Below are 19064 nucleotides of genomic sequence, written 5' to 3'. Positions count from 1 at the left end.
TTCAACTGAGCTGGGAGGACCACATGTTTTGGACAGACCCAAGAGCACCACACTCAAGATGAACAAATAATGATGGCTCCTGCACACTAAAGAATAAAGTTCTAGCCTGCCCAACTTCTTTCTGTAGCTCATGTCCTCGGGTACCCGGTACATCCTCGTAAATCCTATTTCCACAACGTTCCATCTTAATGCTATCTTTTCTGAAATAGGGTGACTAAACTGAACAGAATACAAGTGCGGCCCATGTCTTGTACAACTGTAACATATGTTCCAGCTTCTATATTAAGGCCAGCGTGCTAAAGATCTCCTTCACCACTATCTACCCGTGATGCCATCTTTTGGGGAATTAAGTACTTGTACTCCTGGATTCTCTCCAGGGTGTTCCCTTTCAACATGAATGTCATATTCTGGTTCGGCTTCACAAACTTACATGTCCAAACTTGCTAATCATACATTGACATCCCCATTGAATTAAATTCTTCAGAAGAGACAGCACTGGGCCCAACAGACACCCCAAGTAGCACACCATTCACAGGCCTCCAGTCTGAAAAGCAATCTTCCACCTTCATTCTGTTTCCAGCCATCAAGCCAATTCTGTATCCAGTTAGGCATCTCCCCGAGGGCACCATACGATCTAACCTACCACAGGGAATCTTATATGCTGAAATCTGTATAGACTATGTCTCTGGCTCTGCCCTCATCAAGCTTCTCAGGTACATCTTCAAAAGAGCCATTCAAATTCGTGAGACCTCCAAAGCCAAAACAATGGTGACTATCCCCAATATCTGTATTTTCAAATACACATACATCTTACCATTTTATATCCTCTCCCATAACTGTCTTACCACAAACATTAGGCTTATTAATCTATAATTTATTCTTCTCGTGGTTCCCTGTCTTAAGCTATCAGGTTTTTCTTTGTAACACTTCTCAAACAGAAGCACAGCATTATCTACCCTCAAATGTTCCGCACTTCACCGACGGTTAACGATGATTCACATATCTCAGCCAGGGCTCCTGTAATTTACTCTCGAACTTTCAATAACGGCCTTAGAGACATCTAATCACAGACCCCAGAGATTTACGTATCTTCATATGGTTAAGAACATCCAGCACCACCTCGACTGTAATGCAACTGCACTCAAGACCAAGTTTTTCTCTATGCTAAATACGGAGGAGAAATTATAATTGAAGACCTTGTCCATCTCCTGCAGCTCTACACATAGATGGCCACTGAGGGTATCCTTTCACTCTCCAGTTAACCCTTTACTTAAGAAGAGCCTCAAATTCTCACATCAAGCTGGGTTCCTCACTAAGAACATGCATATCTTTAAATCTCGCTATCACAATTTAAAAACTTCCCCTTTCACACGACCCTTTGCCCACAGACGACCTACTCCAATGACTGTTCCTATTTCAAACGGTCAAAGGTGGACTTCCTCCATCCAATTTAGAATTTTACATTTAAGGCCAGAACTGTTCTTTTACAGAGGTTTCAAAGCTAATTGAATTGTAATCATTGGTCACAAAGTGGTCATCAACCGACATCTCAGTTCGAACTATCTGAATACTACTTTGGGATATGTCCGCCAGTTTAAACCCTCCTTTGCAGCACTTTCAAAACTGCCCACGCAATGTTAGTCTCCTTTCAGTTCAGGTCACCTCTATCCCTGAAAAATCCAAATTGTGCAAATACCTGAATCTCCGATCTTTGCACCAACTCCTCAGTCGTGCATTCATTTTAACAGTACGTGCATAAACGTCACACGTACCGAAGTACTGTGAAAGGCTTGGACTTGCATTCAATCCAAACAGATCAGATGGACCACACATAGATACAATTAGTTAAAACTGAAGAGCAGATGAAGCAAAGGTGGAGATACAGAGTGCGGAATGTAGTTCGCAGCATTGTAGCACATCAGTTCATTAGAGAAAGTGCAATGTCATTGATGGGGTAGACGTAAACAAGTAAAATGTAAATTGGGAGAACGGGAATACATCCCTAGCTTATGAGAGGTTGGTTCTCGAATTCGATAAGATCATGGAAGAAGCTGGCCTTGAATCAGGTGCTATGTTATCTCCAGATATCCAATATAAAATATGGATGCTTGTTACTTTGAGATAATCTGATAATTTTGTTCCAAGTTTTACCAATTTTGGCCTTTCAGTTATCTACCAAAATTGTGATCACTTGACTCTACCGCCGGAACTGGATTTGAACCAGTATTTGTGGATGATTACTCAACATGTTTTGCGGAGAAATGAGATTTCAAATTTAATCCTGATAAGGGCAAATTTACGCATGTTGGAGGGACATATATTTACCATGAATGAATGACAAGGGCCAAGAGACTACTGAGAAACACGCGTACAAATCCTTAGATCCCAAAGTCAGCAACACTTTGGTAATTTGTACTACATTCCTACTTTGGTAACCTTTGACTTAGGTATTGCCTGTACACCATTATCTCTTTGCCTTGTCACATTTGGATGAAAGATAATGGTGGCAAGAGAAGGGATAAGGAAAGACATAGGCCTTGGGGTGATGGATGGATGTGAGGGATGGACTAGCAGGGAAATCAGCCCCGACAGGCCTGGGGCAAGGAAGGGGACGAGGAAGGCCAGTAAGTAGACGGGCAGTTGATAAAATATGTTGGGGATGTAATCAGGTAGGGCACCTGAGGAGGGACTGCCCACACCGTCCATGGCCCGGTCCGTACCAACAGGAACCCACAGAGGGTGAGCAGTGTTTTAACCCAGGATCGGCCCCAACGGGCCCGACTGGAGGCCCAATTGGACTCATGAATCCCTATGCTAGATATTAGGGGTGCCCAGAGAACCCGGATGGGAAGGGACTTTACCCAATGATAACGCGACAGGCAGAAGAAGAACCCATGGTTCAGGTAATTTTGGGAGGGTGGTTAACACCTATGATGATAGATACTGGAGCTACATATACTTGTGTGCAACCGCAGTATGCCACCCACCTTCCCATGTCAGGAAAATATGTTAAAACCGTAGGGTTTACGGGAAAAACACAGTTAACACGATGCACAACCCCCGTAAGTTTGAAAATGAGTAATAGAGAAATAGTATTACCGATATGTTAACAACACCTATAGGTCATATACCTGTGCCCGAAGGACCATTTGGACACTTGGTGATCGACTATGTGGACATGCTGAAAACGGTAAGAGGGAAAAGATACATGCTGGTAGTAATTGATAGATTTAGCAGATGGGTGGAGGCGGTACCGTCTAAAGATGTGGGTGCAGGAACTGGAGTCAAGTTTCTGACTAACGAGGTCATCCCACGATTCGGCATACCGACCAAAATCAGTTCCGTCAATGGAGCAGCTTTTATCCAAAAAACAGTTAAGTTGGTGCTGCAAACCCTAAGAGTGAAACAAAGATTTGGGTGTGTGCACCACCCTCAGTCTCAGGGCATGGTAGAAAGAGTGAATGGAAAGTTGAAAGCTAAGTTGAATAAGATTTGTGCAACCACAAAGTTAAATTGGATCGTTGCCCTGCCACTGGCATTAATGAGCTGTCGCATGCAAACTAATCGAATAACTCATTTAACACCACACGAAATGCTCACTGGCAGACCCATGCCGATACCCAGATGGAGAGGTCCTTACAAGGGACCAGGCCTGGAACAATTAGAGGTGGAACTGAAACAATACATGCAACAGTTAACTATGATACACAACTCTATTTATGCACAGGAAAAGCAAAGGGAGCCAGAGGTGGACCAGGACGAAGGACCTATTAAACCCGGAGATCAGGTTTATGTGCAAGCTTTCCGACGAAGGTGGAATGAGCCAAGAAGGGAAGGACCGTTCACGGTAACTAAAGCCTCACCGACTGCTGTCCAGGTAGAGGGCCGGTCTACATGGTACCATCTCAATCATTGTACAAGGACTGTCCCACAGGCACAACCTGTGAATAACCTCGAGGTAAGCGGACGAGAGAACGAAAATACAGGAGAAGAGGTAAGCTATGAAGAGGAAAATACAGGAGAAGAGGTAAACTATGAAGCTATCACCATGCATCCTATGCGCCAAAGCCAGGAACAATTACTGGCTATACCAGATCCTCATAACTATACGCATTGTACAGAATCTTTGCAAGACATAAAACAATGGAAAATTATGTCTTACTGCCCAATAGTCTAAATGCTGCAGGATCAACACAAGTGACACTCTCAGAAGAGCGCTGTGCATTATGGAATTTCACATAGGTACAAAAACCCTACCCCAAGCCACCACAAGGGATAAGGATCAAAAGTACGGAGCGATATGAGTGCTATTGTGCAGCAAATGGCACGCATCCAGTAGGGAAATTCCCAGGTAAATGTAACAGGATCTGGATATGCAATCAGCAAAATCCGTGGCAGCTCGCCCGAGACTTGCCCATGAAGGTTGGTGTTACTTTACTGCCAAATTGTAGGGCTATTTTGATGGCAGATATAGCTATAGCGGATAGATTTTGGATGTGCGGAGGCAGTCCTAGAAATACTCTTCCGCTTAATTGGACTGGTCTCTGTGCTAGGGTAACGTTAGTCCAATCGGTCCTCGTGCTCAGCGCACACGAGGCGTTTTCGAGTACTCGAGCGAAGAGATCGTTTGACCGAATGCCTGAGGGAGTCTATTTGGATGCGATAGGGCAACCCCGAGGAATCCCAAATCAGTTTAAAGCTAGAAATGAAATTACTGCTGGGTTGGAATCAATACTGTTTTGGATTACACCCTCAAAGAATACAGAATGGATCAACTATATTTATTTCAACCAGCAAAGATTTATTAATTATACTGAGGATGCGTCGTCAGCCTTAAAGGGGAACAGCTCGACGCCACCAGCAAAATGGCATGGCAAAACAGGCAGGCCCTGGATTGGTTATTGGCTTTAAAAGGGGGAGTCTGTATCCTTTTTGGGGAATACTGTTGTACTTTTATACCCAACAATACCAGCTCTTTACTAAGGCGATGGAAAAACTGAAAAAGCTAAGCAAAGAAGTTAAACAAAATGCAGGTTTTGGGCATCAACTCTTCAGCTGGCTGGAAAACATGCTAGGCGGCTGGGGAGCATGGGTGGCTAAAATCGGGATGTCTATTGGAATCGCCCTGCTTGTAATTGCTATAATATTGTGTTGTGTTTTTCCATGTATCAAATCTCTCCTCGTGAAAGCTACTGTGAAGCAGCTCCCGTTGTTCCAGGATAAGAGTACGTCTCCCCTCCAAGAGAAGCCGACCCCGCCGATAGAATACTATAATGACGACCAAATTGCATTGGAGGAATACTAGGGATATAGATTGTAAGGGTAGCTGGGTCTTTTTTCCTACCCCAGGCAAAAGGGGGTGGGTTTTTGGCCTAGTGCCCCAGGACTTTAGTATGATAGAAGAACACTGACGAGCTGCACATTATATATCTAAACACCCTGAAGTGGGGGTTAATAATGATCAGGTTTATGCAACTGTTAGTTTTCTTTTTCTGTGAGACCATGTAGGTCTCAAAGGGGGGATATATGGGAGTATATATTTTGTATAGTGCACGAAATTCAGACATTCAAGTGTTAACTGTGTAGCATGTGTACTCTTAGGCATTCCTCAGTTAGCCTGGCATTATTATAAGAAAATAACTGCAGATGCTGGTACAAATCGATTTATTCACAAAATGCTGGAGTAACTCAGCAGGTCAGGCAGCATCTCGGGAGAGAAGGAATGGGTGACGTTTCGGGTCGAGACCCTTCTTCAGCCTGGCATTATTCCTCAGTTAGCAGTCCTTAGATCACTTATTCCATATTTGGTCCTTAGACTTAATCCTTAGGCATTCCAACTTTGGTAACTTTTGACTTAGGCATTGCCTGTACACCATTATCTCTTTGCCTTATCACATTTGAATGAAAGATAATGGTGGCAAGAGAAGAGATAAGGAAAGACATAGGCCTTTGGGTGATGGATGGACTCGCAGGGAAATAAGGGAGGCGAAGTGTGAAGCGATAAGAGTATTAAGATAAAGGTAAGTCAGTAAATGGGATTTAATGGTGGCAGACCAGACAGGAGGGCTGCAAATAAATGAATTATTATAGAGCAGGAGTGTGGGTATGAGGTAATGTAAAGAAGATAAGGTTTGGAATAATCCTATAAACATAGACTGCCCGATGCACTAAGTGGACAGTCAGGGCAGTCAACTCCCTGATTGTTCCAGCCGTTGTTTGCAAATAAAGGCTTTTAACTTCTCGAAGAATTCTCCGTGTCGCCTGTCTTAATTTCGAAGCTGAAGAAAACCACGACACTAACAGCAGAATAAGAATGCACGTGATTCACAGCAACGTGGTCCTCTAAATTCAAAGCTCATTTACTGAGAAGACAGACGTTTGTTATTCTGGCTAGGGGTCTGTGGGAACACTGGGGTGCACAGTTTTAAGCTGAAAGGGGTAGAATTCAAAGGTGATGTGCGGGTGAAGTTTTATTTTACACAGAGGATGGTGGGTGCCTGGAACGTGCTGCCAGGTGTGGTGGTTGGGACAAATACGATAGTGGTATTTAAGAAGCTCAAGGATATGCAGGTGGATATGCAGGGAATGGAGAAATATAGATTGTGTGAAGACAGCGGAGATGAGTTTCACTTGGCATCGTCCGCATGGACATTGTGGACCCAAAAGACCTTTTCTGTCCTGTGCGTTACTATGCTCTATCTACCTTTGTTGATCCATGTATAAAATCGCCACGTACTATTTTCCATTTGGCCTTGTTACTTCAAACACGTCCCTTGCATCCTGTAATCTTAATGATATAATGCAATTTTATTTAAATGGCTTGTTTTGATCTTTCTTTCTCATGTAGACCGTTTCAGATTATTTCTCTCTCGCTGCGTGGCATAAACACGGAAGTCACACAGCACAGACAGAGGTGCTTCGGCCAAACGTAGACGTGTCGACCAACCTGCCCTACCTGAGCCAGCCCTATTTGTCCAAGTTTGCCTTTATCACTCCAAACCTTCCTTGTCCATGTACCTGCCCAAATGTCAGTAAAATCGTGTTATTGTACGTGCCTCAACTAGCAATTCATTCCACATATCCACCACCCTCTGTGCCCGAAGTCATTTTTAAAGGGGAATGGAAACACAGGAACCCATCCCCCACACCCGCTGGGCCCCCTTAGTTCCTGCCGTCCCCCACTGGGTCTCCATTTGTTATCAGCGACCTCCCCGAGATCCCCCTGTTCTTGGTGGCCCTCTGACGGGTCCCATCTTTATTCGCGGCGACCTCCCTTGAGTCCCTCTTTGTTCTCGGTGGCCCTCTGCCCGGCCCCACCATTGTTCTCGGTGCCCCCCGCCGCGTCCCTCCTTTCATGTTGTCCTGCAGTCTGGAATGGGCCAACATTCCCTCTTGAACATTTCAACTGAGCTGAGAGCCCAAGAGGTTTTGTACAGACCAAAGAGCACCACAATCCAGATGAACAAAGAATAATGTCTCCTGCACACCAGAGAATAAAGTTCTAGCCTGCCCAACTTATTTCTATAGCTCATGTCCACGGGTACTAGGAACATCCATGTAAATTTTCTCTGCACAAACTTCCATCTTAATGCTATCTTTTCTGAAATAGGATGACTAAACTGAACAGAATACATATGCGACCAATGTCATGTACAACTGTAACATATGTTACAACTTCTACATTGAATTATCCGAATGATTAAAGTCAACGTGCCAAAAGCCACCTTCACCACTATCTACCCATGATGCCATTTTTTGGGAATTAAGTATTGTACTCGTGGATTCTCTCCGGGGCTTTTCCATTCAACATGAAGGTCCTATTCTGCTTTGGCGTCACAACCTTACATGTCCAAACTTGCTAATCATACCCTGACATCCCTATTGAATTCATTTCTTCACATGAGACAGCAGTGGGCCCAACATGGACCCCAAGTGATGCACTATTCACAGACCTCCAGTCCCAGAAGCAATCTTCCACCATCACTCTGCTTCCAGCCACGAAGCCAACTCGGTATCCTGTTGGGCACCTCCACGAGGACACCAAACGATCTAACCTACCACAAGGAATCCTATAGGCTAAAATCTGTATAGACTATGTCTCTGGCTCTATTCCCAACATGTCTTTTGAAATACACATACTGTACATATTGTACACCTCGCCGGCGCCCCAGGGAGGCTCAAGCCGGCGGACTGGGGCCCGTACCCGGGGCTTGAGGAGCAGCAGCAGCCGGCAGACGGCGCTCCCCGCCCGTGGGGCTGCGGACCACCACCCGGGGAGAACCGCCCCGGTCTCGACCGTTCCCCCAAGCCATGGGATCAGCTGCAGGACTACCCCCGCCCCCAGGATGTCTCCACTGTCTTGTGTGCATGCCACAAGTACAGTCATCAAGTCGTCGGTTCCAGCGGCTTAGGGCTTGTCTGCCTAGCATGTCAAGCCAGGATTCGGCTGATTGCGTGGAGGAAACCACCAGAAGGTTCAACGGGCAGAAAGACGATCCCAGCAAAGCGTCGTGGAGCGCAAACAGGGCAGAGTGAGATACGTAGGGCACTTCTGACCATCCACTGCATCCTGACCTGTCCCCAGCCGTCCCGACTATGTCTTGCTGCTGCAACCCGATAGGCCAGGACAAGAGAGTGAGGCCGACGATCTGTGCAACTCCCCCTCACTTAAATCCAAGTCAAGCGCAAGTCATGACTTCAACCTCGGCCAGCATACCGCAGCTGGCGGGGATCCCAATGAGCGGTCGAAATAATAAGATTGAAAGTGAAGTCATGGCCATCTTCGAACCTGAAGGACGAACACCAACAAACATTGTACATCTTACCACTTTATGTCCTCTCACGTAACTGTCTCACCACATACACTAGGTTTACTAATCTATAGTTTATGCTTCTCGTGGGTCCTCGTCTCGAGTTATCAGAATTTTCTTTGCAACACTTCTAAAGCAGAAGCACAGCATTATCTACCCTCAAATGGTCAGCATTTCACCCATGGTTAACAATCATTCACATATCTCAGCCAAGGCTCTTGCAATGTATTCTCTAACTTTCAACAGCAGCCTTAGAGACATCTAATCACAGCCCCCAAAGATTTACGTATCTTCATACGGTTAACGACATCCAGCACCACCTCGACTGTAATACAACTGCACTCAAGACTTCAAGCCTTTCTCCTTGGTAAAGACAGAGGAGGAATTATAATTGAAGACCTTTCCCATCTCCTGCAGCTCTACACACAGGTGATCACTGAGGATATCCTTTCACTCTCCAGTTACCCCTTTTCCTTTAATATACTTGGAAAATATATTTGCCTTCTCCTTAATTATAAGTGCCACCTTGTGCACACATTTTTGCCCTACTGATTTCATATCATATCATATATCTACAGCCGGAAACAGGCCTTTTCGGCCCTCCAAGTCCGTGCCGCCCAGTGATCCCCGTACATTAACACTATCCTACACCCACTAGGGACAATTTTTACATTTACCCAGCCAATTAACCTACATACCTGTACGTCTTTGGAGTGTGGGAGGAAACCGAAGATCTCGGAGAAAACCCACGCAGGTCACGGGGAGAACGTACAAACTCCTTACAGTGCAGCACCCGTAGTCAGGATCGAACCTGTGTCTCCGGCGCTGCATTCGCTGTAAAGCAGCAACTCTACCGCTGCTAAAGTATCCAAGTATTCCTGATTTTCGCCTTTCAGTTATCTCTCACACTTCTACCAGGAAAGCATTGATCCGAGCAGCCTATACCTAACCCACGTCTCCTTTTCCCTAACCAGAGCCTCAATTTCTCTCATCATCAAGGGTTCCTTACTTGTCCTTCACTGGCAACATGCATATCTTGAAATCTCACTATCACAATTTAAAGACTTCCCCTTTCAGATGCCCCTTTGCCCACATACAACTTACTCCAATCACTGTTCCTATCTCATACTGTCACCACCCAATGTAGAATTTTATATTGAAGGCCAGAACTGTTCTTTCACACAGGGTTTCAAAGCTAATTGAATTGTTGTGATTGGTCACAAAGTGCTCGTCCACTGACAGCTCAGTTTGAACTGTCTGAATACTACTTTGGATTTCGTCTCCCAGCCAATCAGTTTAAACCCTCCTTTGCAGAACTTTCAAAACTGGCCACACGGATGGATGTTTGTCTCCTTCCAGTTCAGGTTCCTCGTCTACAGATTACCTCTCTCCCCGAAAAGATCCAAATTGTTCAAATATCTGACTATCCGACCCTTGCACCAACTCCTCAGTCGTGCATTCATTTTAACTGGATGTGCATGAACGTCACGTACTGAAGTACTGTGAAAAGCTTGGTTTTGCATGTAATCCAAAAGGATCAGATATACCACACACAGATATAATAGGTTGAAACTCAAGAACAGACGAAGCAAAGGTTAAGATACAGAGTGCAGAATGTAGTTTGCAGCATTGTAGCACATCAGTCCCTTACACAAAGTCCAATGTCCTTGATGCGGTATGCGTAAATAGTTAAAAAAGTAAATTCGGAGAACAGGAATACATCCCTGGCATCTGAAGAAGGGTCTCGACCCGAAAGGTCACCCATTCCTTCTATCCAGAGATGCTGCCTGACCCGCTGCTTTACTCCAGCATTTTGTGTTTACCCTAGCTTCTGTGAGGTTCGGTCACAAATTTGATAAGAGCGTAGAAGCCCTCGAATCAGGTGCTATGTTATGTCCAGATATCCAATATAAAATTTGGATGATTGTTACTTTCGAGATAATCTGATAATTTTGTTCCAAGTATTAGCGATTTTAGCCTTTCTGCCAAAATTTACATTTCTACCCCCGCAACTGGATTTGAACCAGTATTTGTGTAGGCGGAGACATTACATTTCATATTTAATCATGATACGGGCAAGTTGACGCATGTTGGAGCAATAAATAAAACCAGGGTATTCATCATGAATGACAGGGCCTATAGACCGCTGAGAAACACCCGTACAAATCCATAGATCCCTAAAGTCAGCAGTGCACACGAAGACAACATTTAGCATTCTTGTCATCAGCTGCAGCATCGAATACAACTGCAGGGAGGCCTTGTTACAAATTTACATGGAGTTGATTAAGCCTCAATTTGGAGGAGTGTGTGCAATTCTGATCTCCATACTGTGGGAAGGATGCCTTTGCACTGGAGAAGCTACAGAGGAGATCCATCAGGATATTGCTTGGAAATGAATATTTCAAATATCAACTGAGACTGGAGTGATTTAAGTGGTCTTCCTTGAAGCAGGGGCAGACAAGCAATGATCTGATAAGATTTTCAGAATACTACGAGAAGCAATGCTGATGGAAAAATAGTTTTCTCCATAGTAGAGGTGGTTTCTCCATAGTAGAGGGGGCATCGATTTAATGCGTGGACCATGAGGTTTACAGGATGATCTTTCAGGAATAATCTTTCAGTAGTGATGACTGCAGCTAGGACACACAGCCTGAGGTGGTGAGGTGGTGGCTGGTACTCTGTCACAACATTGTAGGAGCATCTGGGTGTCCATTCCAAATGCAAATGAATCGCAGGTGATAGACTACTAGTGCTCAGTAATGGGATTAATGCAGAGAAATTGTCAGGTGGCAGATGGGTCAAAGGCTCATTTCTGCTCAGAATCTGATTCTGGACTCTGATATTATAACGTTTGCTGCTAATCAAATAATTTGTTTCTAAAAAGAGTGCTGATATATCAGACAATTCCTGCATCCGCCCACCTGTAACGGTGATATCCCTGGAGATGTCAACTCTTTGTGTTCACCCCCATCCCTAGTCCCACTTCCATGTGAACCTCATTTCTTGCAACAGGTGTCCACGCACTGTCAGGGCAACATATACATTTCACAGAAGGCTCACAAACCTTTTTGTTTTGTTGATGTAGAGGCCACTGAATCACCTCCACAGTCACCACTTTCAGCCATGATGTCGTCAGGCGTTCGCAAAGTCTGTAGCTCTGAAATAAACAATATTAACAGAACCATCAGGTGACAATTAAATGTGAAGAAAGACATTGCCTTGTGAACCAACAAACAGCATTACAGTGCAGCGGAGGTGTGGAAAACACCCCATCCAAACAAGGTATACCCCTGGAAATGAACAAAACATAAAAGCAGGATTAGTCCACCTAGCTATTCATGTCTGCCCTGACATCCAAAGATCCCTGATCTATCCAAGGCAGCAATTCATCATTTGTGCCAGATCCCTGAAGCTTTCAAACCCCTGATCACCGTATCACTATTCCAGACCAAACACGGTCAATCCCCAACATACACACCTTACCTGTTTGGAGGCTTCAACTCACAGAGAAAGAGGAAAAATACCCACTAATGGGGAATTACTGTCCACTCTGCTGGCCCTATTCTTACCACAAGGTGAGAAGGAACTTTTTCATCCAGAGATTTGTGAATTTGTGGAATTCTTTGCCAGAGGAGGCCAAATCACTGGATGAATTTAAGAGAGAGTAAGATAGAGCTGAATCAGGTTACTGATTGTGGATGATCAGCCATGATCACAATGAATGGCGGTGTTGGCTTGAAGGGGCAAATGGCCTCATGGGCCAACTACAAACGTCCCAACTCTACTGGAAACTGCAGTCCCCACTTCTCCCATGGCACATTCCAGCGCCATCCCTGGAGTGCCCATTCCAGAATAGAAGGATTATATCACATGCCTAGACTCTGCTCTGTCTCCATGATGTCAGGTATCTGTCTGCAATAACCACCACCAGTCCCACTTCGCAAGAGAATCATCCGTCTTATCTCTACACGACGAAACCTGCCGAAAGGTTCACAGGACAGCGTTACTGGGAGGGAGCTGGAGACGTCAGGCACGATGAGGGTGAACTGGGTTCATGCCTACAGTGCCTTCAGGGTAGGTGGAGGCGCCCTGCGGAACACAAAGATGGTTAAGGACAGGGAGGTCTGTTCACAGGAACTGCACCAGCACATCAAGCTCGTGGGCAGACCGGATTTCGACTTTGAAAATGGCAATGCCTGCATGTGTAATATGTGCTAAAACAATTTCACTCTGCAGTTGCACATTGAATTACCGAACTGTTGACCAAACATCTGTTCCTCTCAGCACTCAGCTCTCCAATTGATTCATCCTCAACAAACAGAGATTATCCTTTGCTATCTTGCAAACATTCTCTATTATCATAGCTGAAAGATACAACTCTGCATTAAATGGCACTACGTCTGGTTCTGAACTATCCCAGCTGTGGACAGGTGATCTCTCCCTCCCTTTAAACAATCTCCAGCAATCTAAGTCAAACATATTTGGTTATCTTAACGTTGTGTGTGATCTGGCCAAGTACAAATGACTGCCCTTTTTTCTACAATGTAATAAAGACAATGTGTATTTACATTATTGATTAAAATAGTGAATGCAGAAAACAGTGGAAGTGCAATGTTGGATGATCCATTATCAGAACTGGGACTGTATTCAAATGCTGCTCAAATTGCTGAGTGTTTCCAGCATGTTGGCATTTTCTCTTTTTCCTTCAGATCTTCTGGAATAGCGATTTTTTTAAACTTCCATTCCCAAAAAACTGGTTGCAAAAGTCACACGTTACCTTACAGTGGTCAACAGATTTGTGTAATTTTCATACTTCCACTCACAAACCCAATAGTCCCAACTCATTTGAATAATGAAATGAGAACTGACATGTACAAAATGCATTCCATGTTGCAAATCTGAAATCCTCACAGTATCCTTTGCTCTTACTCTCATTCTGCTGCACCTTGTCGAGGCAGTGAAGAAAGCCAATGGAATGTTGGCCTTCATAACAAGAGGAGTTGAGTATAGGAGCAAAGAGGTCCTTCTGCAGTTGTACCGGGCCCTAGTGAGACCGCACCTGGAGTACCTTGTGCAGTTTTGGTCTCCAAATTTGAGGAAGGATATTCTTGCTATTGAGGGCGTGCAGCGTAGGTTCACTAGATTAATTCCCGGAATGGCGGGACTGTCGTATGTTGAAAGGCTGGAGCGACTAGGCTTGTATACACTGGAATTTAGAAGGATGAGGGGGGATCTTATTTTTTTATTTAAAAAAAAATAATTATTTAAGTTTTAACAGAACTCATACATTTTACATTTCATAGTAAGCAATAATAACCACATTATAAATTCGATTATACACGTATTGTTCTGTATTATCTCCCCTCCCACACCCCCCCCTTCCCCCCACCCCCCAGTTAAAAAGAAGGAAAAAGAAAAAGAAAAAGAAACGGTAATGAGTTGATGACCACTTTGTTTCGGACCTCTGTGGTGGACGCCATGCCCCCTCAGGTTAAGTTCAGACTGGAAGAGGTAGTGGGGTTGTCAACCATATCCCACTCCCGGTTCAGGGACCACCTGGTTCATGCAGTCGACAAATATCCGTAAGGATAGACAAAGACAGGTGGACCAGCACGAAGAGGTGCAGAGAAAACTGATGCAAATGCAACTAGAAGAGCTGAAAAAGAAAGAACGTGAAAAAGGAAAGAAAATGCTGTCAGTGACAACAGACCTGGCTGAAACAGCAGAAATGAACAATGCACCGATGCAGAGCGAGTCCTATGACAGAGCCAGACGGGGGCCAGAGAATCCCATGCCAATAATAAATGTCTTTGGGGGAACGTTTCCTCAAATGCCCTATCAGGGACAAAATAAATCCGGAAATCAGCCCCGACAGGCCTGGGGCAAGGAAGGGGACGAGGAAGGCCAGTAAGTAGATGGGCAGTTGATAAAATATGTTGGGGATGTAATCAGGTAGGGCACCTGAGGAGGGATTGCCCACACCGTCCATGGCCCGGTTCGTACCAACAGGAACCCACAGTGGGTGAGCAGTGTTTTAACCCAGGATCGGCCCCAACGGGCCCGACTGGAGGCCCAATTGGACTCATGAATCCCTATGCTAGATATTAGGGGTGCCCAGAGAACCCGGATGGGAAGGGACTTTACCCAATGATAACGCGACAGGCAGAAGAAGAACCCATGGTTCAGGTAATTTTGGGAGGGTGGTTAACACCTATGATGATAGATACTGGAGCTACATACACTTGTGTGCAACCGCAGTATGCCTCCCACCTTCCCAAGTCAGGAAAATATGTTAAAACTGTAGGGTTCTCGGGAAAAACACAGTTAACAGGATCAACACAAGTGACACTCTCGGAAGAGCGCTGTGCATTATGGAATTTCACACAGGTACAAAAACCCTACCCCAAGCCACCACAAGGGATAAGGATCAAAAGTACGGAGCGATACGAGTGCTATTATGCAGCAAATGGCACGCATCCAGTAGGGAAATTCCCAGGTAAATGTAACAGGATCTGGATATGCAATCAGCAAAATCCGTGGCAGCTCGCCCGAGACTTGCCCATGAAGGATGGTGTTACTTTACTGCCAAATTGTAGGGCTATTTTGATGGCAGATATAGCTATAGCGGATAGATTTTGGATGTGAGGAGGCAGTCCTAGAAATACTCTTCCGCTTAATTGGACTGGTCTCTGTGCTAGGGTAACGTTAGTCCAATCGGTCCTCGTGCTCAGCGCACACGAGGCATTTTCAAGTACTCGAACGAAGAGATCGTTTGACCGAATGCCTGAGGGAGTCTATTTGGATGCGATAGGGCAACCCCGAGGAATCCCAAATCAGTTTAAAGCTAGAAATGAAATTATTGCTGGGTTGGAATCAATACTGTTTTGGATTGCACCCTCAAAGAATACAGAATGGATCAACTATATTTATTTCAACCAGCAAAGATTTATTAATTATACTGAGGATGCGTCGTCAGCCTTAGGGGAACAGCTCGACGCCACCAGCAAAATGGCATGGCAAAACAGGCAGGCCCTGGATTGGTTATTGGCTGAAAAAGGGGGAGTCTGTATCCTTTTTGGGGAACACTGTTGTACTTTTATACCCAACAATACCAGCTCTTTACTAAGGCGATGGAAAAACGGGAAAATCTAAGCAAAGAAGTTAAACAAAATGCAGATTTTGGGCATCAACTCTTCAGCTGGCTGGAAAACATGCTAGGCGGCTGGGGAGCATGGGTGGCTAAAATCGGGATGTTTATTGGAATCGCCCTGCTTGTAATTGCTATAATATTGTGTTGTGTTTTTCCATGTATCAAATCTCTCCTCGTGAAAGCTACTGTGAAGCAGCTCCCGTTGTTCCAGGATAAGAGTACGTCTACCCTCCAAGAGAAGCCGACCCCGCCGATAGAATACTATAATGACGACCAAATTGCATTGGAGGAATACTAGGGATATAGATTGTAAGGGTAGCTGGGTCTTTTTCCCTACCCCAGGCAAAAGGGGGTGGGTTTTTGGCCTAGTGACCCTGGACTTTAGTATGATAGAAGAACACTGACGAGCTGCACATTATATATCTAAACACCCTGAAGTGGGGGCTAATAATGATCAGGTTTATGCGACTGTTAGTTTTCTTTTTCTGTGAGACCATGTAGGTCTCAAAGGGGGGATATATGGGAGTATATATTTTGTATAGTGCACGAAATTCAGACATTCAAGTGTTAATTGTGTAGCATGTGTACACTTAGGCATTCCTCAGTTAGCCTGGCATTATTCCTCAGTTAGCAGTCCTTAGATCCCTTATTCCATATTTGGTCCTTAGACTTAATCCTTAGGCATTCCAACTTTGGTAACTTTTGACTTAGGCATTGCCTGTACACCATTATCTCTTTGCCTTATCACATTTGAATGAAACATAATGGTGGCAAGAGAAGAGATAAGGAAAGACATAGGCCTTGGGGTGATGGATGGATGTGAGGGATGGACTCGCAGGGAAATAAGGGAGGCGAAGTGTGAAGAGATAAGTGTATTAAGATAAGGGTAAGTCAGTAAATGGGATTTAATGGTGGCAGACCAGACAGGAGGACTGCAAAGAAATGAATTATTACAGAGCAGGATTGTGGGTATGAGGTAATGTAAAGAAGATAAGGTTTGGAATAATCCTATAAACATAGACTGCCCGATGTACTAAGTGGACAGTCAGGGCAGGCAGGACAGTCAGGCGGTTGACTTCCTGATTGTTCCAGCAGTTGTTTGCAAATAAAGGCTTTTAACTTCTCGAAGAATTCTCCGTGTCGCCTGTCTTAATTTCGAAGCTGAAGAAAACCACGACAATAACAGCAGAATAAGAATGCACATGATTCACAGCAACGTGGTCCTCTAAATTCAGAGCTCATTTACTGAGAAGACAGACGTTTGTTATTCTGGCTAGGGGTCTGTGGAAACACTGGGGTGCACAGTTTTAAGCTGAAAGGGGTAGAATTCAAAGGTGATGTGCGGGTGAAGTTTTATTTTACACAGAGGATGGTGGGTGCCCGGAACGCGCTGCCAGGTGTGGTGGTTGGGACAAATACGATAGTGGTATTTAAGAAGCTCAAGGATATGCAGGTGGATATGCAGGGAATGGAGAAATATAGATTGTGTGAAGGCAGCGGAGATGAGTTTCACTTGGCATCGGTCCGCATGGACATTGTGGACCCAAAAGACCTTTTCTGTCCTGCGCGTTACTATGCTCTATCTACCTTTGTTGATCCATGTATAAAATCGCCACGTTCTATTTTCCATTTGGCCTTGTTACTTCAAACATGTCCCTTGCATCCTGTAATCTTAATGATATAATGCAATTTTATTTAAATGGCTTGTTTGGATCTTTCTTTCTCATGTAGACATTTTCAGATTATTTCTCTCTCGCTGCGTGGCATAAACACGGAGGTCACACAGCAGACAGAGGTGCTTCGGCCAAACGTAGACGTGTCGACCAACCTGCCCTACCTGAGCCAGCCCTATTTGTCCATGTTTGCCTTTATCACTCCAAACCTTCCTCGTCCATGTACCTGCCCAAATGTCAGTAAAATCGTGTTATTGTACGTGCCTCAACTAGCAATTCATTCCACATATCCACCACCCTCTGTGCCCAAAGTCATTTTTAAAGGGGAATGGCAACACAGGAACCCATCCCCACACCCGCTGGGCCCCCTTAGTTCCAGCCATCCCCCACTGGGTCTCCATTTGTTATCAGCGACCTCCCCGAGATCCCCCTGTTCTTGGTGGGCCTCTGACGGGTTCCATCTTTATTCGCGGCGACCTCCCTTGAGTCCCTCTTTGTTCTCAGTGCCCCCCGCCGAGTCCCTCCTCTCATGTTGTCCTGCAGTATGGTATGGGCCAACATTCCCTCTTGAACATTTCAACTGAGTTGGGAGCACAAGAGGTTTTGTACAGACCCAAGAGCACCACAATCCAGATGAACAAAGAATGATGTCTCCTGCACACCAGAGAATAAAGTTCTAGCCTGCCCAACTTATTTATATAGCTCATGTCCTCGGGTACTAGGAACATCCACGTAAATTTTCTCTGCACAAACTTCCATCTTAATGCTATCTTTTCTGAAATAGGATGACTAAACTGAACAGAATACATATGCGACCAATGTCATGTACAACTGTAACATATGTTACAACTTCTACATTGAATTATCCGAATGATTAAAGTCAACGTGCCAAAAGCCACCTTCACCACTATCTACCCATGATGCCATTTTTTGGGAATTAAGTATTGTACTCGTGGATTCTCTCCGGGGCTTTTCCATTCAACATGAAGGTCCTATTCTGCTTCGGCGTCACAACCTTACATGTCCAAACTTGCTAATCATACCTTGACATCCCTATTGAATTCATTTCTTCACATGAGACAGCAGTGGGCCCAACATGGACACCAAGTGACGCACTATTCACAGCCCTCCAGTCCCAAAAGCAATCTTCCACCATCACTCTGCTTCCAGCCACGAAGCCAACTCGGTATCCTGTTGGGCATCTCCACGAGGACACCATACGATCTAACCTACCACAAGGAATCCTATAGGCTAAAATCTGTATAGACTATGTCTCTGGCTCTGCCCTCAACAACCTTCTCAGTTACTTCTTCAAAAGAGCCAATCAAATTTGTGAAAGACGACCTCTAAAGCCAAAACCATGGTGACTATTCCCAACATCTCTCTTTTGAAATACACATACTGTACATATTGCACATACTGTACACCTCG

General features: G+C 44.8%; 1 protein-coding gene across 1 annotated transcript in view; it reads right to left on the bottom strand.

Moving 5' to 3' along the window:
* LOC144589893 (NACHT, LRR and PYD domains-containing protein 3-like) overlaps nucleotides 1-19064 on the bottom strand; it is a 111083-nt gene that overhangs the window by 24503 nt on the left and 67516 nt on the right. Inside the window, 1 exon segment of the mRNA XM_078394876.1 lies at nucleotides 11875-11967. Within this exon segment, the coding sequence (XP_078251002.1) occupies nucleotides 11875-11967 (93 nt within the window).

Source organism: Rhinoraja longicauda, unplaced genomic scaffold, assembly GCF_053455715.1.
Source record: "Rhinoraja longicauda isolate Sanriku21f unplaced genomic scaffold, sRhiLon1.1 Scf000085, whole genome shotgun sequence".
Classification (NCBI taxonomy): Eukaryota; Metazoa; Chordata; class Chondrichthyes; order Rajiformes; family Arhynchobatidae; genus Rhinoraja; species Rhinoraja longicauda.
This window is presented reverse-complemented; position numbering and strand designations above follow the sequence as displayed.